This window comes from Poromitra crassiceps (genome assembly GCF_964638095.1).
Source record: "Poromitra crassiceps genome assembly, chromosome: 22".
In the NCBI taxonomy this organism is placed as follows: Eukaryota; Metazoa; Chordata; class Actinopteri; order Beryciformes; family Melamphaidae; genus Poromitra; species Poromitra crassiceps.
The window spans coordinates 13869955-13895641 of NC_139647.1; the positions used below are offsets into that span (position 1 = coordinate 13869955).

General features: G+C 46.0%; 1 protein-coding gene across 1 annotated transcript in view; it reads left to right on the forward strand.

Annotated features, from left to right (window-relative positions):
• wdr11 (WD repeat domain 11) overlaps positions 1-25455 on the forward strand; it is an 81154-nt gene extending 55699 nt beyond the window's left edge. The window contains exons 17-29 of the mRNA XM_083658462.1: positions 3601-3707; positions 3808-3922; positions 5295-5466; positions 6002-6110; positions 7201-7263; positions 8202-8267; positions 11545-11725; positions 16102-16197; positions 17774-17939; positions 18389-18486; positions 19525-19670; positions 20503-20582; positions 23073-25455. Of these exons, the coding sequence (XP_083514588.1) occupies positions 3601-3707; positions 3808-3922; positions 5295-5466; positions 6002-6110; positions 7201-7263; positions 8202-8267; positions 11545-11725; positions 16102-16197; positions 17774-17939; positions 18389-18486; positions 19525-19670; positions 20503-20582; positions 23073-23278 (1605 nt within the window). The 3' untranslated portion in view covers positions 23279-25455. The remainder of the gene's footprint in view (positions 1-3600; positions 3708-3807; positions 3923-5294; positions 5467-6001; positions 6111-7200; positions 7264-8201; positions 8268-11544; positions 11726-16101; positions 16198-17773; positions 17940-18388; positions 18487-19524; positions 19671-20502; positions 20583-23072) is intronic.
• The last annotated feature ends 232 nt before the right edge of the window (positions 25456-25687 follow it).

Consider the following 25687-nt stretch of genomic DNA (forward strand, 5'->3'; position numbering starts at 1 on the left):
ATTTCTGCCTCCTTCTAAATTATGCATTTTATTTTTGCTACTCTATTTGTTCTACCTGTTCTTCCTCTCTCTCTCTCTCTGTCTGTATCCATCTGTCTGTAAAAATCTGTCAACTCCATATACTCTTCGTCACTAAAGTGCCCCTCGCTATTCCCCATGCGTCCTTCTTTGCCGTAGCATCTGTTGTCTGAAAGTTGGCTCGTCTGCAGTCGGCAGCGCTCGCTCACGCCCCCGAGTCAAAGACAACGGAAGGAACACAATGTTTCAAGACGGTTCCTTCCCGGTACTTTTCCTTTCTTCAGGTCCACCTCCTTTGTGTTTGTCGTCGAGCGCCGTTGTACAATTTCCTCCTCCGCTCACTCTTTGCATCCTGATTCCCGTGTCCTCTCCTCTCTCAGGGTTTTTAACTTTACTTTTTGTTTTGCTTGTGTTGACGATATTGCTGTTGGCGTCACGACAGAACCTGGCCCACCTAAAGTGCCAGCCACACAGTCACAGACAGCATGCGATGAATAGACCCTTTTCACGGTGGCCATTTTGTGTCTACAAGGCAGGATAAACACGGGTGTACCTGTACGAGAACATCACGGGGGCACGGTGGCTCAGTGGTAGAGCTGTCGCCTCACAGTCAGAAGGTCCTGAGTTCGATTCTCGCCTGGGACACTGTGGGCGCTGTGGTTGTGTTCCCCCCCATAACTTCAGTGCCTACTGCCCAGGTGGGGTATCTCGTCGTAAGGGCCTTTCTCTCTGTGTGGAGTTTGCATGTTCTCCCCGTGCTCCCCCAGGGGGGTTCCTCCGTATATAACCCCCCCACTAAAAACATGCAGAAGATCAGATCGTCATCGTCATCCGACCAGTGACGACAACATCCGAAGTTGGTCCCCGGATGCTGTACGAGAAAGCGACCACTGCTCCTGGCCTGCCGCCCGGAGGAAAGGACATGCCTGGATGGGTTAAATGCAGAGGACACTTTTCACCGGCCACCGTCAGCATGAGTGTGTTGTGGCCGCATGCATGTATTGTGGTGTTCGTGTGACAATAAAAGACGGGGCTTGTCCCGTTACGAGAGTTTTTTTTATCAATTAGGGTTTACACTTTCCAGTCCATTTAGGTGTTCCAGTGCTGCGGGCCCTGATTAGCGAGTTGGTTGCACCCGGGTTTGCCCTGCCTTTTAGGCACAAAATGGCGGCCGTGAAAAGGGTCTATCAAGCTGAAGGTTTGTCAATTGAATGTTGCAGCCTTCCAGATTTAAAGGGACCCTACCCACTCGGCTCAACCCGAGTTTTTCAAATGTATTTCTTTGGCACTTTGAGCACCACAAGCCGAGTGCCATCCAGTTCCATTGTATTGGAGAGAAGGCAGAAACTCTGCTGCTGATATCTCCAAAACTCAGGCAACTAACACAAAACGATATAGATGGATAAATAGCACTACATGTGAGAGGGAATATATGTATTTTGGATTTTAGGGTGAGCTGTCTCTTTAAACCCTTTTTTTTACCTTGCATATGCCACCAACTGTATATGTGTGTTTGTGAGGAGCTTGAAATGTGCCATCAGTCTGTCCCAGATAAAGGCACATGTGTTCTCTCCAGCCAGACCCGGGTGGGCCAGAGCCGGGCCCAGACCCGGGCCCAGACCCGGGCTCAGACCCGGGCCAGACCCGGGCCAGAGCCGGGCCCAGGGGGGAGATGAGCTCAGATGAAAAGCTGTCACTGTATTTATTTACCTGTAAAGGCTTTGACAGAGGATTGTGCGACTTTGGGCTGTCACTCCCAGACGAAAGAGGACCAACGTGAAAGAAACGTGGAGATATTCTTTGGTCGTGGCTACAAAAACGCTCATCTTCAAAGATTCAAAGACGGCCGTTGTCAACTTGTCACAGTCTCGCGACCAAAGATAGCCTAGACTTCTAATTGGAGCCCGGCTCCTAATTTACTTGGACAGCCAAAATGCCGTGGCTGACAAAAATGGAGACGAGATATTATTGGAGAGAGTCTCTCTCTCTCTCTCTCTCTCTCTCTCTCTCTCTCTCTCTCTCTCTCTCTCTCTCTCTCCCCCCTCTCATCTGGATGACTACAAGATGCAGTGTTAATAGCATAGCAGCATGATGTTTTGATGCTTTTACATGCTGATGCGTCGTCAATAACAAAGAATCCTTTGAGCCGTTAATTACAGAAAGGTGTTTGTTTATTTGTCAAATCATCCATTTTTCCTCCCAGAGCAGCAGCATAAAAATCAAATAAAAAGCCGTTGACTGCAATAATTATGGTAACTCTTGGACTGATTGTTCATTTTCTTGTGTAATTGCTTCTCGTTGAGTGATTATATAGGGCCTGCTGCTGTTGCTGTTGTTGTTTGCCAACAACCTTGTCTATGAAAAATGGCACAATTTCACACCCTGTCACACAGGACACATTTTTCCCCAGACCCTTTTCTTTTCCTTAAAAAACTAAAAGAAAATTGTACTTTGTTCAGTGTGATCTTGCTACAGAATTCGAAAAGCCAAGCCACTGCAGTGTGACCGCTTCTGAAGCTGTCCATTTCTGAGCAGCAGATTGGGTTTGCTAAGCACTCTGTGTTTTTGCTTGCTCACCACCTGCAACTATTCTTCTCGCCACATTATAGACAGGCAGCAGAGACCTGGGGATTTAAAGCCTTATCTCCAAGACGGCTGCAGATTCACCGCTCAAACATTTGCATACCCCCGTCGAGTTTATAATCCTGTCGGTGATGATACAGGATCTTCATATTATCAATGTCAGGAAACTCACTGACAGAGACTCTCCTCAAAAAGTTTTCTCCCCCATGATCCGGTGTGCACGCACTGATAGCAGAGCAGACAAGTACAATAATTGTGCACTTTTTGAAAGGAATGTGAAATTTCGCACATAGTGAGAGAATACCATAAGGTTTATTTTCAGATGTGGAGGGAAGGCGGATTTGAGCTCAAATCACTATGTGAGAAATATCACGCTTCTTTGAAAAAGTGCACAATTGTTATAAGCACATTTGTACATTAGAGTTGGGGAAATGGCAGCCATCTTGGAATTGAGGCCAAATCTGATTTCCCTCCACATCTGACAATAAAGTTCATGGTATTCACTCACTATGTGAGACATTTCATATTTCCTCCAAAAAGTGCACAGTTCCTCTATGTGTGGGAGCTTCTCCGCTCTACTATGAAGGTGAGCTGACACCTCATGTCTTCACATACTTGCGGTGCTGCGTTGCTTTGATTCAGCAACGTCTTGCTTTTTTACAACTTGGCTGCCACAGATCTTTTTCCATTAACTCCTCCTCCTGTTCTTATTCACACTCTCAGATCAGTTTTCACACGGGTAGGATGTGTTGAAAGATTTGAGAATAGCTGTTTCTCAGTTTGAGATTGCAATTTGAACACCCAATGATTGGTCTGTCTGGTTGTATTTGTGCCACGAGCAAACTAGAAATACATGATTTGAATGAGTGGGAATCTACGAGCAAGTGTGTGTCTCACTAGCCCTTTCCCCACTGCAGGGCAGTATGGGTAGTATCTGTACTCTCTTCTTGTGTTACAGGGCAGTATGGGTAGTATCTGTACTCTCTTCCTGTGTTACAGGGCAGTATGGGCAGCATCGCGTGCATCGCCTGGAAAGGAGACACCCTGGTGCTTGGAGACGTGGACGGCAACCTCAACTTCTGGGACCTCAAGGCCCGTCTGTCCAGGTAAGGGCTCATCTCTCCGTAGCGTGCGGGGGGGGGGGGGGGCAGGCGTCAGTGTGCCCCCCCCTGGGTGTGTAACGACCAATACCGCTGTCTGTCCCAGGGGGATCCCCACACACCGCGGCTGGGTGAAGAAGATCCGCTTTGCCCCGGGGAAGGGCAACCAGAAGCTGCTGGTCATGTACACAGACGGGGCGGAGGTGTGGGACACCAAAGAGGTACAGTAGACCTCCACACACTGACCCTTCCCAGTCGCCAAAGTAACATGTCAACCGTGTACAAAAATGATGTTGATTTACGTTGCTCATAGAAATGCCCAGTCCGCATTGCTTGAAGGCACCACACCACCACATAAGTCAAATGCTGTGGAAAGTCTCTGTGATTTATGCGTTTCAGTGGGACTATAGTCACTGATGCACCAGATGTTGTGGTAGGATCGAAATCTATTTATTTTGTAATAATGTCCTCTCTTAACGCAGCTGTGTTTACAGTAATAAGATACTCGCTGTAATTGTGCCGTTGGTTTTAAAGAATGATTGCGGTGTGTGCCGTACAAAACCACACACACACACACACACACACACACACACACACACACACACACACACACACAAGCCGTATAAAAGCTCTCCGCCAACACTTAAGAGGCCCAACCCTGGCAAGATGGATGGTGCTGAGACCTTGAAGCGTCGTGCGCCCTCTCTGCTTTTCTCTAACTTTGTTTACTGGAGTCTTCAGAAACTCTCTCTCTCTCTGCACGGCCTTCATTATATCTCATTTACTGTTAGAAGCCTTCTAGCAAGCTTGCAAGCGCTCCAGTTCATCATAGGATCTAATCTCATAAACTGTCCTTTTTATTCTTTTTTTTTTTGCTAACTTCAGCCAAGCCACAATATTAGTTGGGGCTGAGCTTACCCAGCAGCAAAGCCTGCTTATAATATATGGAGGGGAAGATGAATGTGGGCGCAGATAGATGCTGTGGTGTATGGGTGTCACCTGCAGGGGGGGGGGTGGTAAGTAGGAGGTGGTCCCAATGGAGCAGCGCTGTATGGGTGGAGGGATGGGTTTCTTAGGTGAAGGTGGGTGGGGGTTGGGGGGGGTTTGGCTAAGCTAAGATACAAGTCTCTCTTCCCAGTCGTAAAGTAAAGGCAGACAACAGATGGAGCACGCCTTAGAGAGAGAGAGAGAGGGAGGGGAGAGCTGAGAGGGAGAGAGAGAGGGAGGGAGGGGAGAGCTGTGAAAACGCTCCAGTCAGTACTCTGCTGGCAGTTGGGTTACAATGACTCCCATACAGCGTCCATAAACAAGTCAGAGACAGCGGTTCTGGAGAACTCTCTCTCCAACCAAGTTTGTCCCGCTGCATCCGGCACAAATGAGTTTACTTCCACACTACATTCTCCGTTTTTGACAGGCTTATATCGAATCCAATAATCATCCTGTATTCGTCTGTCATTCCCTCTTTCAATTTTGTAGAGGAACTGTCCAAACTTCCATCCCCCCCGGAGCTGCAGCAGACATTTTAAAAGCAGCTTTCATTATAGCATGAGCTCAACTTGCATCATCACCTCCCCCCAACACCCCCCCCTGCAGGTCCAGATGGTGAGCAGCATGCGAATCGGCCGCAACGTGAACTACCGCGTCCTTGACATCGACTGGTGCACGTCGGACAAGGTGGTGCTGGCATCCGACGACGGCTGCATCCGAGTGCTGGAGATGGCCATGAAGTCCGCCAGCTACCGCATGGATGAACAGGACCTGACGGGTGAGGGAGGGAGGAGAGAGGGAGGGAGGAGAGAAGGCACTAGAGTGAAAGAATGATTGCGTAGGGGAGTGGGAGAAACTCGTCTGCCACCGCAGAGACCCGGGTTCAATTCCGGGCAGCGGTACTTCCGGCTTCATCAGATGTTCCTACAGACACAATTGGCCGTGTCTGCGGGTGGGATGTGTCCTGGTCGCTGCACCGGCACCTCCTCTGGTCGGTCGTGGCACCTGTTCGGTGGGGGAGGGGAACTGGGGGGAATAGCATGATCCTCCCATGCGCTACGTCCTGCCAGTGAAACTCCCTCGCTGTCAGGCAAAAAGAAGCGGCTGCACATGTCTCGGAGGAAGCACGTGCTAGTCTACAACTCTCCCCAGATGGGCAGAGGGGGTGGAGCAACGACCAGGACCGTACTAGGAGGGAAAAAAAAACTTTATCCCCAAAAAAAGGAAATGATGGATGAGGTTATATGATTATTGATGACAGACAGCCATAACCTAATGGTCTATTCTGAATGTGTATCTGGGACGCTCTGCAGACCCAGTGTGGTGTCCCTACCTGCTGCTGCCACGGGCGGCCCTCACCCTCAAGGCTTTCCTTCTGCTGCAGCCCTGGTCAGGAACCTTCACCATGGACATCTCTCAGGTGTAAGTGGAAAAGAGAAAAGTGTAGGATCAACTTAGTCCCTCAAGGGCCCACTCAAACTGTCACCTTTGCCAATAGATTATTCAGGATACATGCAGGTAAGAACAGAGGATCACCGATATGAATGCTGATATATCATGCATCCCTAATGGATACTGTTACCAGAGGATCCCGACTAGACTGAATTATGTTTACCTTATTGATTCCAGTTATTGATTTTTTTGAAAGGAAGAATTCACATTGAGTTCAGTTCTCTGCAGCACCAGGAGCGCTCTCTCCTTGTCGCTGACGGCAGCAAAGTGACCGCGTCAACGCAAGAACGAAGCGATGGACGGTGTGGCGACGACACCACGATAAAGAGCCAAGGTTGTCCTCTTTGTTGTCGCTGTGAGCTCCAGCTACAGGGGAGCTGCTCCGGTGCCGCGGAGAACTACACCGAACAACACACATAACGTTACTTCCCGACTCTCACTACAGTACATCGCAGCCAGTCAGCCACGCAGTGTACAGTTATGTGACATGTTTAGTTTCATTCCTCCTAACTAACTAACTACTGTAGCTCTGAGACCTCCTAACCATCTCCTACCACCGTGACACCCTGCCAGCCGTCCTAGTACGTCTAGTAGCGTTAATTGGTGCGATAGCAAAATACCAATTCCCCAGTGTAAGCAACTCTCGTCTGTAAACAAGCTGACACGGGAGCCAACAGAAGCTGTCCTGAGAGAGCGCGGAGTGTGTTTTTGTTTTGTCAGATAACTACGTGTTTATTTAATTAACTGTGACCTAATGAAATTATCCCCCATTTAGCCGCACCCTCGGCTTCTCGTACTTCTCTTCCCGTTAAGCGCACGCGCCCTGCGTACTGCACGACTTAATCACCAGTCCCTCGGCTACATTAGCAGCGCTCCCGAGGATGCTCCCTGACCCCGGCATGAATATTACAAGAGAGATCTATTATTACTGCCCGACACCTTAACACCTCTTAACAAGCGCGTTCCCCGGCTTCCTATTTAATATCAGCTCAGGCTTCATATCTAGGGAGGTGTGAGAAGTGCTTTGACCCCGGGTTCGACCCCCCTCGCTCTGTTCCAGGGACTACGATGAGAAAGACGAGATAAAAGGCCTGATCCAGGAGCAGCTCAACTCCTTGTCCAAGTGAGTTATGATTCCTCCCAGGGCTGGGCCATATGGACGAAATCAAATGTCACACGATATTTTTGACCAAATAGCCTTGATATCGACAATATTGTAGGGATGACTATTGGTGCTTTCACACAAAAAAAAAGTAATAATAATAGCTAACAGCTCAATCAATCAATCAATCAAAACCTTTATTTAACCAGAAAATAAAAACCCATTGAGACCGAGGTCTCTTTTTCAAGGGTGATCTGGCCAAGAAGGCAACAACAACAACAACGGTCTCGTAAATTAAAGAAAATCGCATCACATTACTGTAATGCAGCATTTAAAACCAAGAAAAGGCAACGCTTATTGTATGCCAGATGATCATGATATTACGATATCCAAAATCTAAGATGATATCTAGTCTCATACCACGATATCGTTATAATATCAACATATTGCCCAGCCCTAATTTCCTCTGTCTTCCCACAGCATTTTGGCTACATAGCTCATGTTGGCAGTATGTCTACTGCCAGTGTCTTTTTCTCTACATAGAGTCTGTGTAACCAGCATCAGCTGTTGGTGCGTGCGTGTGTATGTGTTTGTGTTTGTGTGTGTGTGTGTGTGCATGTGTGTGTGTGCGTGCATGTGTGTGTGTGTGTGTGTGTGTGTGTGTGTGTGCACGCGTGTGTGTGTGTGTGTGCACGCGTGAGTGCATGTGTGCGTGCGTGCGTGTTTGTGTCTGTCTGTGCATGTTGATTTCTCTGTGCCAAGTGTCTCGTTGTGTGTATGTGCTCCAGGCGTCCAGCAGGTGTCCCAGCGTCCCTTGTGTGTAGTGAGCACGCCTGACGAGCATGTATCTATCAGCTGACAGACAGGAGGAATCAGCCAGACTGGGGCCCTGGCGTGTGTGACACGTGTAATTGGCTGTTACTGTGTCATGATTGTCTGTCTTCTGATTGGCTCCCCAGCGATATGAAGAGTGTGCTGCAGGACCCCGAGCTGAGCTTGCTGCAGCGCTGCCTGTTGGTTTCACGGTGAGTTACAGCTCAGCATGGTGCCGACCCCCCTGTTGACTCTATATATACGCAGCTGTCTTTCCCCCAAGCTCCACTAGAGGCAGCGAGTGCCAGGCACTGCCATCAGCCATCGGTCGGATGCCTCCTTTGAAATGGATGAAAGATGCTCTCCTGCGTGGATCACCTTGGGTCACGTCGTGTCCGATGGAAGTGCCCGAGCTAAAAAAAAGTCTCCGTGGATGACGCACTCGCTCATCCCCATTTAATGCATTGAAATCATGAGAAATATAGTTGATATTGGTTGTTTTCTGGCATGCTGGCATTTAAAAAAATCAATAAGTGAAAAACAATCCACATATGGTGTGATATTCAACCAAAAACCAGCTTATAAAAACAACAAATATACCTCAAAAAGCAGATAATTATAGAATACTATATTATAATTTGGCAGTAATAGTAGCCTAAGCCTGTATGATAGTCTTTTGTTTTTGTTTGTTTCTGCGCATATGACAAATACCAAAGCTGCACTCGTCTCTGTGGAGCAGGCAAAACGTTGCATGTTAAAGGAGCCATTGGGACAAGACCACATATCACTTATCATCTGGGGCTGCAAAAAAAGAATATTTTGTTATGATTCATCTAAATGAGTAAATTTACTGATTTGGTAAACACAACTTTTTCAAACATTGTAGCTGAGAACAGCAGTTTGGCCATTAATTAGTCCTATTTCACATCCCAGCCAAATCAGCCATTTTGTGTCTAAAGGCAGGAATTAAAGCAGGTGCAAGACATTGATTAGAGCCGCGGGACGGAACCCACTTAGGTGTTCCAGTCCTGTGGCTCAAATCAATTTCTTGCTTACACCTGCTTTAAATTAGTGCCTTTAGACACAAAATGGCTGATTTGGCCACGATGTGAAATAGGCGTATAAGGTAGCAATTTGCAAGCAAGTTTTCTTTCTTTGCAGTAAAGCTATTTAGTTAGCTCTCATGCTATCATCCGTGGTACTACTGACTACTGATGACAGCGATGAATTGTTGCAGCCCTAATATGAGGTTAACACAACACAGTATAATGTAAGTGACTAGTGTCAACACAAAGTCCAGGCAGCCAGAATACATTGTAAACTTGCATCTGGCTGTCCACTCAATGTCTAGCAACTCATCAGACTCCTGATGGATTAGGATTTAATTAAACCGGATTGGATGTAATTAGAGGGATCAGGTTAGACCGCTTTTCTCTACAGGGTTGCGCTCTTAATCATATAATTGTACATTTGTATATATAATTGCATAAAATTATGTAAATTGTGGATTATGAATAATATAGAGACATTTCAATTCCATTCAGAAGGTGTAGTTGAAGATAGTGAAGATGTTGCTTTAGGATGTAATATTATATAAGCCAGAAGTGCAAAAAGAATTTGTTCCTCAAATCATCAAGAGATTAAAAAAGATATACCCAGGAAAATCATTGGGATTATTTGAGCCGTAACTGCTTCAGATACAGACCTGCTTCTGTAGCTCGACAGAAAAGCCAGACATGAGAGCACCGTTATCGGCAACTCCAATCTTGTCTCTGCTCCACTAACTCATTTCCCTCGAGCGTCTGACAAACAGAGAGCAGCCTCTCGGAGCCGAAACCGAAACGCAATTTCTCCCTGGTGTTTTTGCGTCCCGTTATTAAAGCCGGGATTTACCTGGAAACTCCCGCGGTCCCTCCGGGTGCAGATGAACACTGTTCAGGTTTTCTTGGCTTTGCTTACTGTACTGCGGAAAGGTAACCTAGCAACAGTTATGTGTCTGTGTGCAAATATGTTAAAAGGAGGCAGTGTGGAAGATAACCGAAGGAAGGATGAAAGATGCGGCACGGTGGGGGGGCGGGGCTGTACTGCCCTCCAAATCAAAACCGCAGTAACTACAATTTTGGTCAAAATTGAGTTATTATTAAAATTGAACTTTTAGATATCTGTTTTATCATGTGACAAATTTTCTAAGTTCAGTCTTGCTCTATATTTGAAAAAACAGAGTATAAAAGTTGCAGTAACTACGAAATCCAACCAAAAACCAGACAAAACTGCAGTAACTACACTTACTGCAGTTTGATTTGCTTTCACAGAGCTTCAGCTGGACTTAAACAGAGATAAACGCAGTAACTACACTTTGAGGTGTAGTTACTGCGGTTCAGACTGGTTTTTGGTTGGATTTTGTAGTTACTGCAATTTTCCCGCTTTTTCCATAACAAAGCCCAACATATCAATCACTCACGTAAATGCTGTATTCCTAGCTAATAATCCATAAGAGATCATCCAATAAAGAAGGGAATTGTGTTCTCCACTGGGAAGTGTTAATCTGGCTGTAGATAGTGATAATTGTTTGGTATCACTACCTAGCTCATCAGCATTCAGACTCAGTCTGTAACTCATTTTATTCAAAATAATTGTAATTATGCTATGTAATATATTGAATATGTTCTTGTATGAAATATCAATCTGAAAAGCTGATCTGATTTGTAAGGAAAACCTGTTAAAATTAAGATAATAAAACAACTGTGCTCATTAATTAATTGTGTCAGAATGATGACCAAAAAGCAACACCAGTGGTGAAGATTACATCAACTGAGTTCAGGATTCCCTGAATTTATCTGTTACTCATCCATTTAAATGTTTTAAACATGTAAACAATAAAACAATTAAATACAGATATGATGTGGTATCGAAATCAAAACCGATTACAATTGTCTCATGAAAAACAAGACAGGAGAAGCACATTAGATTGTAGTTACTGCACTTTTCCCTTGTACTACCTACACATCTGTTAAGGTAATACACAGACAGAGTGCCGTATCTGCATTTCTGGGGTCATAGGTCAAGTAATTGATAATTGTTTTGCCCCCAAAAAATACTTTAACATATACATATTTAATAAGCGCATTGCCACTTTTCAACCTATATCTCATTTGGCTGGACAGTCAAAAAACTTTAAAGCCATTTTTCTCAGTTTCAGTCTTGGCGTAGTTACTGCGGTTATGATTTGTAGGGCAGTGTAGGTGCGAGGCGTGGGCTGGCAGGGTGGGGGCGGGGCTGTAGGCAGGAGGCGTGGGCTGGCAGGGTGGGGGCGGGGCTGTGGGCTGGGAGATGTGGGAACTGTGGTCATTAGTGTGCAAACTACAGCATCATGATGATTCATTATGCAGAATTGGACTTACCCCAGAGAGAGAGAGAACTATCCTGCTGATGCGCTGTTGTTCTTGTTCTTCTTGTTGTTGTTGGTGGTGGTGGTGATGATGACCGCAGGCTGTTCGGGGATGAGTCGGACCTCCTGTTCTGGACGGTGGCGTCCCACTACCTCCAGTCGTTCGCCCAGGCCCGCCTGCTCAGCGTGCGCGAGGCGGAGAGCGAGGGAGCCCCGCCTCCTTCGCCCCTCCACCACCTGGACATCTGCCACGACGCCCTCTGCGAGAGCTCCTACTTTCAGGTCAGCGGAACGAGGTCGACCACGGCGCTATAGTGAGCCAGTAGAGAGACCAGCGCTTAGTGAGCCAGTAGAGAGATCAGCGCTTAGTGAGCCAGTAGAGAGACCAGCGCTTAGTGAGCCAGTAGAGAGACCAGCGCTTAGGGTGTATTCACACCTATCTCGTTTGGAGCAGTTGTTCCGAAACAGAGAGCATTTTCCCCCTTGGTACGGTTCGTTTGGGGGAGTGTGAACACAGCAATCGCACTCGGATGCGGGACAAAACAAGCGGACCGAGATCGCCAAGAAAGGGTGGTCTCGGTCCGCTTCCAAACGAACTCTGGTGCGGTTCGTTTGTGGTGAGAACGTGAGCCGACCTCGATCCGCCACAACAGCAGTAAACGGTGCGCATTTTTGGATAAACCAGCTGCCGTAGTCAGCTGCGCTGTGCGTAATGGCCTGAAGAACGAACATTTTTATCGTTTAAAAACAACATCTTTCAGATCCTGTTTTGGCGACTTGTGACTTGCATCGATAAACTTTGGGGGATTTTTGGATCATCACATCAGCAGTTTGAACTCAATCAACTTACCTCGGACCATGGGAAGCAACGTTAATGTGTTGAATCTCTACGGATTTTGCGTGCGGTGTGCTGCGCAGCACACCGCCCTCTCTCTCCCTCTCTCTCGCTCTCTCTGGTCTCCATTCAATAAATTAAAACAAATCGTGGTAATCAGAGCCAGCCTTCTTTGTGATAAGATTGTCTGGTTCAATCAGACAATCAGACTGATTGCATGTCTTCCTCGAAATGTCCGTTATTATTAAATTATTTATTAATATTTTATTCCTGACAGGACAGGTGTTCATATAGCCTATGTCTCGGCTAATCCTCATCTCCGTGATAGTAGCCTAATAGCAGAATTTGCGAGGGTCTTTGATCTTCTATCTCCAAATTCCCAATAGCCTAAATAGGCTAAATAAATACATAGGCTTACATAGGCTACATAGCATACATTCATAAATAAATAAAGAACTTTCTCCCTCTCTCTCTCTCCCGATCCCTCCCTCTTTCTTTCTTTCTTTCTTTCTCTCTCTCTCTCTCTCTCTCTCTCTCTCTCTCTCTCTCTCTCTCTCTCTCTCTCTCTCTCTCTCCTCGCACGGCGGACGCCCGACATAGCCTAAAATGTAGGTCTAACAAAACGCATTTTTATAATCATATAGGAAAATCTCTGGGAATTATTTTGTCCATCCCGAGAGGCTATTAGCCTATCAGAGTCTCTGCTGGCCAATCCAGGAAGTTTGACAATACTATTTGGACCGTTTCATTTGTGGCTGTGTGAACACAAACGAACCAAGGCACAAATGCAACAATTGTATCAATTAAGTACCTGAATCGGAACAAAGCAAACGACCTACAGGTGTGAATACACCCTTAGTGAGCCAGTAGAGAGACCAGCGCTTAGTGAGCCAGTAGAGAGACCAGCGCTTAGTGAGCCAGTAGAGAGACCAGCGCTTAGTGAGCCAGTAGAGAGATCAGCGCTTAGTGAGCCAGTAGAGAGACCAGCACTTAGTGAGCCAGTAGAGAGATCAGCGCTTAGTGAGCCAGTAGAGAGACCAGCGCTTAGTGAGCCAGTAGAGAGATCAGCGCTTAGTGAGCCAGTAGAGAGACCAGCGCTTAGTGAGCCAGTAGAGAGACCAGCGCTTAGTGAGCCAGTAGAGAGATCAGCGCTTAGTGAGCCAGTAGAGAGATCAGCGCCCAGCGCTTAGTGAGCCAGTAGAGAGACCAGCGCTTAGTGAGCCAGTAGAGAGACCAGCGCTTAGTGAGCCAGTAGAGAGACCAGCGCTTAGTGAGCCAGTAGAGAGACCAGCGCTCAGTGAGCCAGTAGAGAGACCAGCGCTTAGTGAGCCAGTAGAGAGACCAGCGCTTAGTGAGCCAGTAGAGAGACCAGCGCGTGGCATTTAAAAAGGCCCTTAGGAAAAGCACAGAGGCGTGGCGATGAGCGTCTTCAAGTCAGACCACGTACGGACAAGCACCACCAGACTGTCCCCCGCCACCCATTATGTCAACAGAACTGCTCCCGTCTCACACACACACACACATGCGAGCACATACACACGGTCACACACACACACACACACACATGCGAGCACATACACACGGTCACACACACACGTGCACACGGTCACACACACACGGTGCATCTCATTATTAATGAGAGTATTTATCTCCTCTGTTCTCTCTAAGCCCGGGCCTGAGGGAGCAGTTCACACTTTAACCCTTTGAGGTCAAGCCCCCCACCCCACATGCACGTGCGTACACACACACACACACACACCTAGGTACTGATAATAAAATAATAATAAAAAAAGATATGTATATGTTTGTATTTGATCACTGTCTGTATCAATGCCTCTGGCTGAAACAGCAGGGATTGAGAGCGAAGTCGGATCAGTGCCAAGCCGCGGTAAACAATGCCTCCCTCTCTCTCTCCTCCTCTCGAAGCTCTCCTCATCATCGACTGGGCTCCTCGCTCTGTCGAGTGTCGGAGAAGTTTTCTCACAAGATGCTCATCGATTGTTCCCTCCGCTGCAGTGTCTGCCCGCATCACTGTGCCGGTTGGCATGGCAGCCTCGCAGCCAAGTGAACAGACGCATCTGCCCCGTTTGTTGTTGCCTAGGTGACGGTGGACGGTTTTTAATCAAAGATCCACTGGTTTTTCTTCTTCTTTTTTTGTAGTCCTAATGAGCCCCACGTTCCTTTGTGTTTGGCCCAAATTTCCAGGACCCAAAAAAGAAAATGTGTCACTCTTCTATAGTTCTACTCTCCTAGAACTAATTGAAAGCGTGTGCCTAGTAATTAAAAAGTTGACTTGTTTTCGAGCGTCCACCTGCTTTCTTTCTTTCTTCTGGGGCCCAGGGTTTATTCCCAGAAGTACGCGGCCTGCATTAGTAGTTGTTGTTTTTGTTTTTTGGTGGAACACAAATAACCATTAATGAGAAAATGAATGTCAAGTAGCTTTTAGTTGAGCAGTGAAGCAGCAGAGAGAGCACACTACAAATGGACCGCCGCCGCATTTGAGTCACTCAAGGTCTTTTATTGAAAAGTTTAAAATAAAGCTCTTTCTGTTTTTTTCTTCTTTCCGGAGTGATTTTGAGAGTCTTTTTAGGGATTGTCCTCATGAAAAGCTCTGTCCCCTGAGAACGCGGCTAAGAGTTTCACAGAGAGCTGCGTTTGTCTCCTGTCATAAATCAGCCTTAATAACTCACACGCAGCAAGGCCCCCGATACAGAGCGGCGGTGAACTTACCAGACTGCTTTCTGTCAGGATTTATGACTCAGAGAAGGCTTCATCATCCCTAGTACAAAATCAAAATCAATCTTTCTCTGTTCGATATAGATACACAAGCACAGCACAGCACAGCACACACATCCATATATATATATATATATATATATATACATATATATATACATATATATATATATAAGTCTCCCTCTAACTCATTCTCTTCTACGCTGTTAACCATCTCTCCCTCTCTCTCATACCTTTGCCTCTCAAAGCTGATGAGCTTGCGCGCTTTGGAAAATCGATCTTGTTGATCTGTAGACAACGCAGTGTCCACTTTCATTTGCTCATTCCCATCAGGGGAATATAAGATGAACCCGAGGAGAGAACGCCGCCAAATATGGAGGGCTACGTGGGAGGCTGTGGCATCCGAAACACTGCTGGAGATAACAACTCCTGAATCTTTTAAAGATTGTATAATGACACAATCCATTTCAGATGTGTCCCTGTTATAATTGTCCATTTCTCTCTCTCTGAAGACACACACATTTACAAGCTCTGTGGAATTTAATTAAATTTTTCCCTGAAGATCATCAAGGACACATACCACCCCTACAACAGCCTGTTCTCCCTGTTACCCTCAGGGAGGAGATACAGGGTCCCAAAAGCACGAACAAATCGCCTGAGGGACAGTTTCTTCCCGCAGGCCACGAGACTCCTTAACACACACAAATAAACAATCATGTAGCAGCTGCTACCATTACATATGATAATTATGCCTATGTTATTGCACCTGTGCAAACAGAATGTTTAATCATGTTTTTAAAGTGTCTACGCTAGAAAAGAAAAGGAAAAGTTTACTGTTATTGCTTGTTGTTCTCTTGTTTTACTGCATCTATATGCCCTGTTTTTGCACTGTTATACTTTTATTTGCACTATGTTGTAACGGAGCCTACAGCACAAGAATTTCACATGTGATACTTGTACTACGGAGTGACAATAAAAATCTTGAATCTTTATTTGTATGGTCTTATTTTGAGTTGTGTTGTGTTGTGTTGTTTCTGTAAAGCACTTTGTAATGAAAGGAAGTCAACTTGACTCTTTCCCTTTGCAGAAGTTCCAGTTGGACCGGGTGCACCTGCAGGAGATGAAGCGCTCCAGTTATGAACACACTAAGAAATGTGCCGACCAGCTCCTCCTGCTGGGCCAGGTGAGTACTTGCCTACCCCTCCACTCACCTTCTACACCTGTAAGGAGGATACAGATATACTGTACGCTGCATTCACATCATGAGGAGAGACATTAGATAGGAGTTCCAGTGATAAAATCCTACTTGGGAATTTTCTCTGTCTTGAAATCGGACATCAACAAGGACAAGCCTGTGTCGGGAATAATATATTCATTTCTAATTAAACAAACAAGATGGCTGATTTTCATCACACAAGTCATTTTGGGATAACAGATCTAATGCCATGGCACGCACAGCGACCTGCTGGATGTTTTTGTTGGTGCCTGACAGAACATCGGGTACCTCACTGTGAAACATGGACTCAGATGTGCTACTCACTAATTACACGTGTGTTAACTTAGTGTGAACAAGGCAGATCAGGAGCAGCCAAAGTTTGCAAAATGTTAATAGTGGCATCTTGACAACTTCCAATAAGTTTGAACCGGTGAACTCTTCCAACTTCCTGCTTTTTACCCATCAAAGTTGTTTTGACAGATATTCCCATGTGACATTGATACACGCAGGCAAGCATCCACACAAATGTGACGCGCTCACTGCTCTCATCATCTCCTTCACTCACAGGTCTGGAGCCAGCTAGTTAGCACTGTCACACACACACACACACACACACACACACACACACACACACACACACACACACACTCACTCACACACACACACACACACACACACACACACACACACACACACACACACACACACACACACACTCAAACAAACTCACACACACAAACACACACACACTCACTCACACAAACTCACACACACAAACACACACACACACACACTCAAACAAACTCACACTCACACACACACACACACACTCACTCACACAAACTCACACACACAAACACACACACACACACACTCACTCACACAAACTCACACACACACACACACACACACACTCACACACACACACACACACACACACACACACACTCACACACTCTCAGCTGTGCCTTGATTGTGTGTTGTGATAACAGTAAATAAGACACGTCAGCGTTGTGGAGCCTGATGGAACAAGATGGGGGGGATGAGTGCTGCTGCGTCTGTCCTCCCTGCCCGGCATCTCTGGGGAATGGAGCTCTCTCTCTCTCTCTCTCTCTCTCTCTCTCTCTCTCTCTCTCTCTCTACCTCTCTCTCTCTCTCTCTCGCTGTCATTTTCTCCCCGCTCCATCACTCCATCGCTAATCACAGGCTGTAATCAGCGGGCCGGCTGGCTTCTGAGGGAGTTGTTGTTGTTCGAGAGTGGCGCTGTGAAGAGCAGTCCTCTAATGCAGTCAGGCAGGCAGAGGTCCGGCACGCGTGAACCTGGCCCGTCATCTGCAGCACGCAGGCACACCAGATGGAAAGCCCGATAATGACCAGAACCACCTCCCCGTGTGCTCCTCTCTCTCGCTCCACTCCCCTGTGTTTACCTCCCCTGCGCTCCTGATGACTCTCTCTCTCTACCTCCTCTCTCTCTCTCCCTCCTCTCTCTCTCTACCTCCTCTCTCTCTCTCTCTCTGCTTTCTCATCCCTCGCTCGCTCCCAGACGGATCGGGCGGTGCAGTTGCTGCTGGAGACGAGCGCCGACAACCCCAGCTACTACTGTGATTCGCTCAAGGCCTGCCTAGTGACCACCATCACCTCGTCAGGCCCCTCCCAGTCCACTATCAAACTGGTGGCTACCAACATGATTGCCAACGGCAAGCTGGCAGGTAGCGTTGTGATAGTTAAGATACCTTTGGCAAACTCCTCCGCTCTCATTATAAGATGAATCAGGGTATCTCCAGGTCTTCAAAAAGCCTGAAACTAAACCCAGTTAAATGACCTAAACTCAAGGCCTTAAAATGTCTTAGATACATCAAATTTTACATACACTGTTTTTGCTGATGAGAAACTACAGTTTCCATTTTCACATTCTTTTTAGTTGGTCTTATATTTCCCTCTAACTGACATTTAAAAAGCTCTTCTTGTCTGTTAGCTTGCAGACACTCTTGTGATCCGTGGATTTGATACAGGAATAAGAATGTGCTTACTGCCGTAAACTTTACAGAGTAGAACAATGGGCTCTGCAGACCAGAGCCGTCCAACCTTGGAAGTGATGAGCCGTCAATTTGCTCCATCTTATATATGCCCCGCCCCCTCTCTTCCTCCTCTCTGTCAGAGGGAGTGCAGCTGCTGTGTTTGATTGACAAGGCGGCGGACGCCTGCCGTTACCTGCAGACCTACGGGGAGTGGAACCGCGCCGCCTGGCTGGCCAAGGTAACACCGCATGACAGCCTCCATCAAGCAGCATCACATACTGTGGAGTGCTCCCAACTGAAACTGCTTGTTTCTCTGTGTGTGTGTGTGTGTGTGTGTCTCTGTCTTTGTCTCTGTCTCTGTGTGTGTGTGTGTGTGTGTGTGTGTGTGTGTGTGTGTGTGTGTGTGTGTGTGTGTGTGTGTGTGTGTGTGTGTGTCTGTCTCTCTGTGTGTGTGTGTGTGTGTGTGTGTGTGTGCGTGTGTCTCTGTCTGTGTGTGTGTGTGTGTGTGTGTGTGTGTGTGTCTCTCTCTCTCTCTGTCTCTGTGTGTGTGTGTGTGTGTGTGTGTGTGTGTGTGTGTGTGTGTGTGTGTGTGTGTGTGTCTGTCTCTGTGTGTGCGTGTGTGTGTGTGTGCGTGTGTCTCTGTGTGTGTGTGTGTGTGTGTGTGTCTCTCTCTCTCTCTGTCTCTGTCTCTGTGTGTGTGTGTGTGTGTGTGTGTGTGTGTGTGTGTGTGTGTGTGTGTGTGTGTGTGAGTGTGAGAGAGAGAGATACAGTATGCTTGTGCATGGTGTTATTTACAGCAGCTGCATGTTGAAAGGGGAGAGTTGTTATTTTCTGTTGCAGGTTTACAGCACAAATCACAAATAACAAGACAGCGTGAAGATAAGCAGTAGTGCAAAGACAATAAAAATCCATATATAATACGACATTATGAGTAAGAAGAATGGGGCCGGGGGGGATGGATCTATTTTATAGACTTTCTTGAACAGTATGTAATGATTTTCACCTCCCTCTTGTGGTACTTGTTGTTTGTGTTCCCTTGCTTTCTTTGTTTTTGCTGTTGATTGTATCTGTTGTTGTTTTTTTACTGCTTTGCAACTGTTTTGAAAAGCGCAATATAAAAATGATTTTTGGGCCTACCATATTTGTACTACATATAGTAGTACGAGTATATATCTGGGATGCTCAGCCAACCCTCTACTGTTTGTCAGCACTGAGCAGCCCCTGAAGCAGTTGGGGGTTCAGCGTCTTGCGTGTGTCTCGCTGTGTGTTTGTCCAGGTGCGTCTGAACGCCGCGGAGAGCTCCGACGTTCTGAAGCGCTGGGCGGAGCACCTGTGCTCGCCCCAGCTCAACCACAAGTCCAAGGCCATCCTGGTGCTGCTCTCCCTGGGCTGCTTCCACAAAGTCGGAGAGATGCTCCACAGGTAAGAACCAACTAGTCTGACTGTGTGTGTCTCTCTCTCTCTCTCTCTCTCTCTCTCTCTCTCTCCTCCCCCCTACCGTGTCCTAAAGAAAATATATATATTATTAAAAATAAATTGTTTGCCTCCGAGACAGACTGTGTTTACGATAAGGATCAGTAGTGTTATCAGCCTTAGACAGGCGCATGAAACAATGAGTGGTAATTCGTTTTGCATTGCATGCCTTGTCTAAGAATTATGGTCTGGCAAAGTGTTCGATAAGAATCCGGTAACTTTCTCTACCTCACACAATTCCATCCACACTTAAATACATACAGTACACACAGCCATCCAATCTCATTGCTGTCATTTCCCGAGTAAATTATTCTTTTAGCTTTTCACGCCGTCGTCGTGAATTTCATCGAACTTACATTATTTATCCTTTTTCCTTGCTGTGTTTCTTCACTCACTTCTCCCCGAGCACAAACGGCTGAGTCTTCTCCTGCCCACCCCCACCCCCTTCCCCCTCTCCCTTCCCTCTGTCTGAGTGCAGTAAAGCATTTCACATGGTGTACGCGGCATCTTTTGTCTCGGTATTGATCTCCCGTACGAGTCGATCTACCTGCCCCTCTCTCTCCCTTGACAGCCTGTATTCTGAAATACCTCCGGCAGCAAAAACCCTCAACAATGAATGAGATCAGCATTGAGAATGACAGGATTGACGTACGCTTTAGCATCCTATACACGAAGACAGAGGAGCCATGGCAATTTCTCACAATAGTTCTCTTCCTCTCTCCCTCTGTCTTTCTCCTCCTCCTCCTCCTCCTCCTCCTCCCTCTCCCTCCATCTCTCGCAGTATGAGGTACTTTGATCGCGCCGCGCTCTTTATCGAAGCCTGTCTGAAGTACGGGGTGATGGAGGCCAATGACTCGTCCAATATCCTTTTCAGAAAGCCATTACTGTCCCCCAAGGACCATTCATATCGTAACCCATTACTACCCCCCAAGGTGCATTGATAACCTTCACAGTGCTCTGCTGCTAACTCTCATTTCTATTTCTGCTGCAGTCATTGAGTTTGATTGCAGAGGGCTTTTTACAATGCAGGTCAATTTAGCTGCTCGGCAGAACACGGCCGCGTTACGTTTCCCCGTTGCTCTTCCTGCACACTGAGTCCCTGCTGCACACTGAGTGAAATGGCGAAACTCCACCAGCACACCAGGCGTAAAAAAAGAGCACTTAATAAGATCATTCCCAAGACCGTGCTTCTGTAGAAAAGTGCAAGTCGACCTTCCTCAGTACGTGAACGCCATTCCAAACAAAGAAACTATACAGTGCACAGGTTATGTGCCAAAGACCTTGATGTACTGTCTTCTCTTCTTCTCTAATAGAAGTCATGCCTGGTGATGCTCTCATATGACCTTATATACACTGCATTGACATGCATTAATATGGTGCATTCATATGCACCGCAACGAAACACAAAAAGAGATTGTTGGGTAAAGCTGTAGTTGGCCTCATCAAAGCTAAACTTAGCTAGTAGTTTATATTTCTGGTATGCTGGAAAATGTTACAGTAGTAACGTCAGTTTATATTCATTGTACGACAGGCGTTCCCAATGTTTTTAATTCCAAGCACCGATAGCATACCAATACCAATAGCACCGATTATTGCAATTAATATAACTTTTTAATATCATCCTTCTGCCTCACCTCACTTGTAAACTGGGCTGTCATTCATTGGCTTGGCTCTTGGGATTAATTGCTGATGGGCACACACACACACACACTGCAGGAGCCTGCAGATGTCTGGTCGTAAATATCAAACAGACTCGACAGTATATCGACACGACTCAGATCAGTCAGATCGCTGGAACCACTCACAGATAATCTGTGCCCACCATCGGTCCCGACTAAAGCTCCGATCGATATTTCCCCTTTAATTATAGGGATGGACTAATGCAAATCAGCCCGGCAATCCCCTATTGTGTACTGGAGCAGTCATCAATTAAACCAGCCAGCCAGTTGAATAGCATCAAATTAAAGGAAGGCTTTGCCGATTTTCGATTGTATCATTATAATCTCGGTCATATAAAGCAGATGGACAGTGCTTACCTTCGCTATATGTTTTCTGCATCGAGTAATCCACGTTTAACTGCCTGCAGAAACTCCGCCCCCGCCAGTTGGTACAGTATGGGTCATTAACGCTCGTTAAGGCTCTCCATGCGATTCTCCGTGGATGTGCGCATACAGAAAAGAATAAAAAGCAACGATAACAACCTTCCTGGAAGCCGCCCCACAAGCAACATCTGTTCACTTCCGCGTGCAGAATGTACAGAATGATGCGTTTTGCATAATTCTGTACAGGAAGTGCTGGAATCAACTGCAGAGCTCTCTGTGCAGGAAAACATGAAGACAAGGTAAAGGCTTTTTATTTTTTTACACATATTGTTTTTGCACATATTTAAAAACAGAAGCAGACAAAAGGAAAACAACAGAATAATGTGCGGGTAGAGACAGGAAACCCCCTAGGTTTGGATTTGAAAGAGTGCATGTTTGGCAATATTGATATAGGTGTTCCATAGATGTGTATGGCAGGTGTTTCATATGTATGTGTATGGCACCTCTGTAGCATATTGAAAATTGGTTATTAGCAGTGTGACGGGAGGGTGAAGGTGATGGGAGTGTCTAGTATGACAGTATGTGTATGTATGTTAGAATTGTGTTGTAAGTATATCCTACATGGTGCAGGGAGAGAGACAGGTGTGTATACATTTATAGACAAAGGTGCACACCTGAAGTGTGTTGATATCATGTATGGGGAGTATTTTGAGGGTTTTTTAAGAGGATCTGCTGTTTCTCGTCTCTCATGAGGCATCAAAGGGTTTGCCTACAGTTTCTGACCCATACTGTATGTTATGTCTCATTCAGTACAGTTTCTGACCCATATGTCATGTCTCATTCAGTACAGTTTCTGACCCATATGTTATGTCTCATTCAGTACAGTTTCTGACCCATATGTTATGTCTCATTCAGTACAGTTTCTGACCCATATGTCATGTCTCATTCAGTACAGTTTCTGACCCATATGTCATGTCTCATTCAGTACAGTTTCTGACCCATATGTCATGTCTCATTCAGTACAGTTTCTGACCCATATGTTATGTCTCATTCAGTACAGTTTCTGACCCATACTGTATGTTATGTCTCATTCAGTACAGTTTCTGACCCATATGTCATGTCTCATTCAGTACAGTTTCTGACCCACATGTCATGTCTCATTCAGTACAGTTTCTGACCCATACTGTATGTTATGTCTCATTCAGTACAGTTTCTGACCCATATGTCATGTCTCATTCAGTACAGTTTCTGACCCATATGTCATCATGTCTCATTCAGTACAGTTGTTCTCCTTGACATGCGTTTGCACATAAGCTCATCGGCGCCTCGTTTGTGGACTACGCGCGGCTGCTGCGCTCGCTGGGCCTGAGGGAGGGAGCCGCGCTGTGGGCCTCGCGGGCCGGCAGTGCCGGCGAGCAGCTGATGGAGGAGCTGTTCCAGGGAGAGGCCGCGGCGCAGGAGATCACACCGCCCAGCGAGGACGACCTCGAGCTGGGCCAGGAGAGCTCCGAGTGACCTCCAGATGCAGAGGTTCTGGAGGAGAGTGGATGAGGTGCTCTTTGATGCGGGTCGAGGGGTCAGCTAAGCCTTCTTTGAAGTCCTCAGCCTAGCCATTGTGAAAGGAAGTGTAAAATTGACTGCGTCAGTGTCCAGGGGGCGACATGGTCCTCGTCTCACCAGAGAGAAATGAGGAGTTTCCTCCATGCCGAGTTGTCAGTCCGTCACTGGAGTCTGCCTGTGTCTGTGGCTATGAGTCTGTCGTTTCAGATCTGTGTGTGTGTGTGTGTGTGTGTGTGTGTGTGTGCGTGTGTGCGTGTGCGGGCGTGCGTGCGTGTCATTTGACATTTTGAATGGTCTTTCGTTCAGCTTTATTTTGTGTGCCTGTTTTTTTTAAATATAATTTCAAAGTACTGTGCTAGCTCTATAGACGGTTTTCACCAGAGCGCAACCCCACAGCACTTCCTTTTTCTCAGCATTCGGCAAACTGCAGAAATATTCACTCGACATCGTTACTTTTGTTTTCGCTGCTCAGCTGTATAGACGGTTTTCACGGAATGGTCAGTCCTGCACTTGAATGTTTTTTTTTCTTTTATATCCATAGCAAACACTGCAACAGGAAGTGAGCGGGGGTTCAATTTAGAATGTTTTTGTTGTCAAGTTAAAACCGTCTATAGATCTAGACTTTACTTTATTTGCCTTTTTGCTGCTGAGCTGAAATGTGGCACAATGAATTTATCCCCAATACCCCCCCCTCCATTATGTAAATGCTCCCTTTATGAAAGGCTTGCATCACCACTAGTCTATTGCATGACTGAATTCCAAAAGTTTATTTTTTTGCACTTTTAATTTAACCAAATGCACCATTTTATTTGAATAATAACTTTGGCTCAGTGGCCGTCCTTTTAAATAACTGAGACAGAGACGCAATGGACCGGACATTAGATCTACAGTATAATACTATAGTTGACTGACCAAAGCCAATGGACCAGACACCTGATCAACAGTGTAATAATGTCATTGACTGACCAAAGCCTGGTACTGCACAAGGCTCTGCAGCCGTAACTCTGGGAAGGTAAGAAATACTGTCGTTAGCCAGGCCTCCCTGCACATACTGGAGACTATAACATCTCCTTCCACACACAGGGGAGAGGAATTTGACCACTGCCACCTAAGTGACACCATTTCACTAGCTAATGTGTGACATGTTTTTTTTTTTCCAGTTCAAGTAAAATATTGTTAAAATTGTTTAAAAGAAATACAAATGAAATTGTGATTTTACTGATTTTCTGGAGACATGAGAGAGTACATGTCTTCTGTATTCTCTGATGTGTGTGTAATGTGTATTACAGCAACTGTCGAAATGTATTGTGACTCCTGTTTATCAGAGCACTGATCTATCATTCACGTACCAAAAAGAATAATCTGCGGCGGTCACTATATCGCTCACCACAGTTACAAACCTGACACACACGTTATTGTTTAGTCAAGTATCTGTTGGACAATGTGAATAACGTTTTGTGCACGTGTGTTTAATAATTGCATTGTAACTTGTTTAGTTGTTGCAGCGAGATCGTAACCTCACCCGTGGGACCTTTGGTGTGTTATTGTGTTTCGGAAACGCGTCAGTGCTGTTTGTCTTCTCCCTGTAAAAGTGTTGTTGACCCCAGGCAAGTGTCACTATGGCAACCCAGACCTATTTTAGGGGCCTACGTGTACGTAGTTCCCATAGATCCATTTCACATCGCCTCACTAACGTCGGATCGCGTTGAGGGCTGGCATCGATTCACCTCATATCCATCTGCTAATCCGCTGAAGTATCCCTGATGCTGTATGTCCACCACCAATCATATCATAATTATGCAGTCTTGTCTAATCAATATGCACTGTACTCCCTCTTAATGATCAGTCAATAGAGTTTGATTAACACGTGCTGCTTTGCGTTGTACTTAACATGTAGGGGGACTCTACAGAACAATGCTGTCGAAAGGTTCAATCTTATCGTAGAGAGAAGAAGAGACATGCCTTTGATGTTTTGTGAGAAGACAACAAATCATTGTAACGTGTCAAAAAACTACAATTTAGCCTTTTTTTCCTTCCAATGTTCTTTGTTTACACAGTGACCCTTATTATATATATGCTTAAGCTTTATAAATATTACAGACAAAATATATGTATATATGGGTAGCAATAAAATCAAGATTGCAACTATACTATTTCAGTGTGTTTTGTATCTCGGCATCTCGACACAAGAGGGCGCTCTTACTCTTAGACAGGACAGGAGAGAGAGGGAGGTAAAGTTCTTGGCTATTAAAGTGGCCAGCACTTTGTGAAGAAAGACTCCCTGTATCAAGTGTCCTGTTGGAGTTATGCTCTTTTCATTTAGGTAAGATTTAAATTTGTGATTCACTTATCAAACTGTCTTAA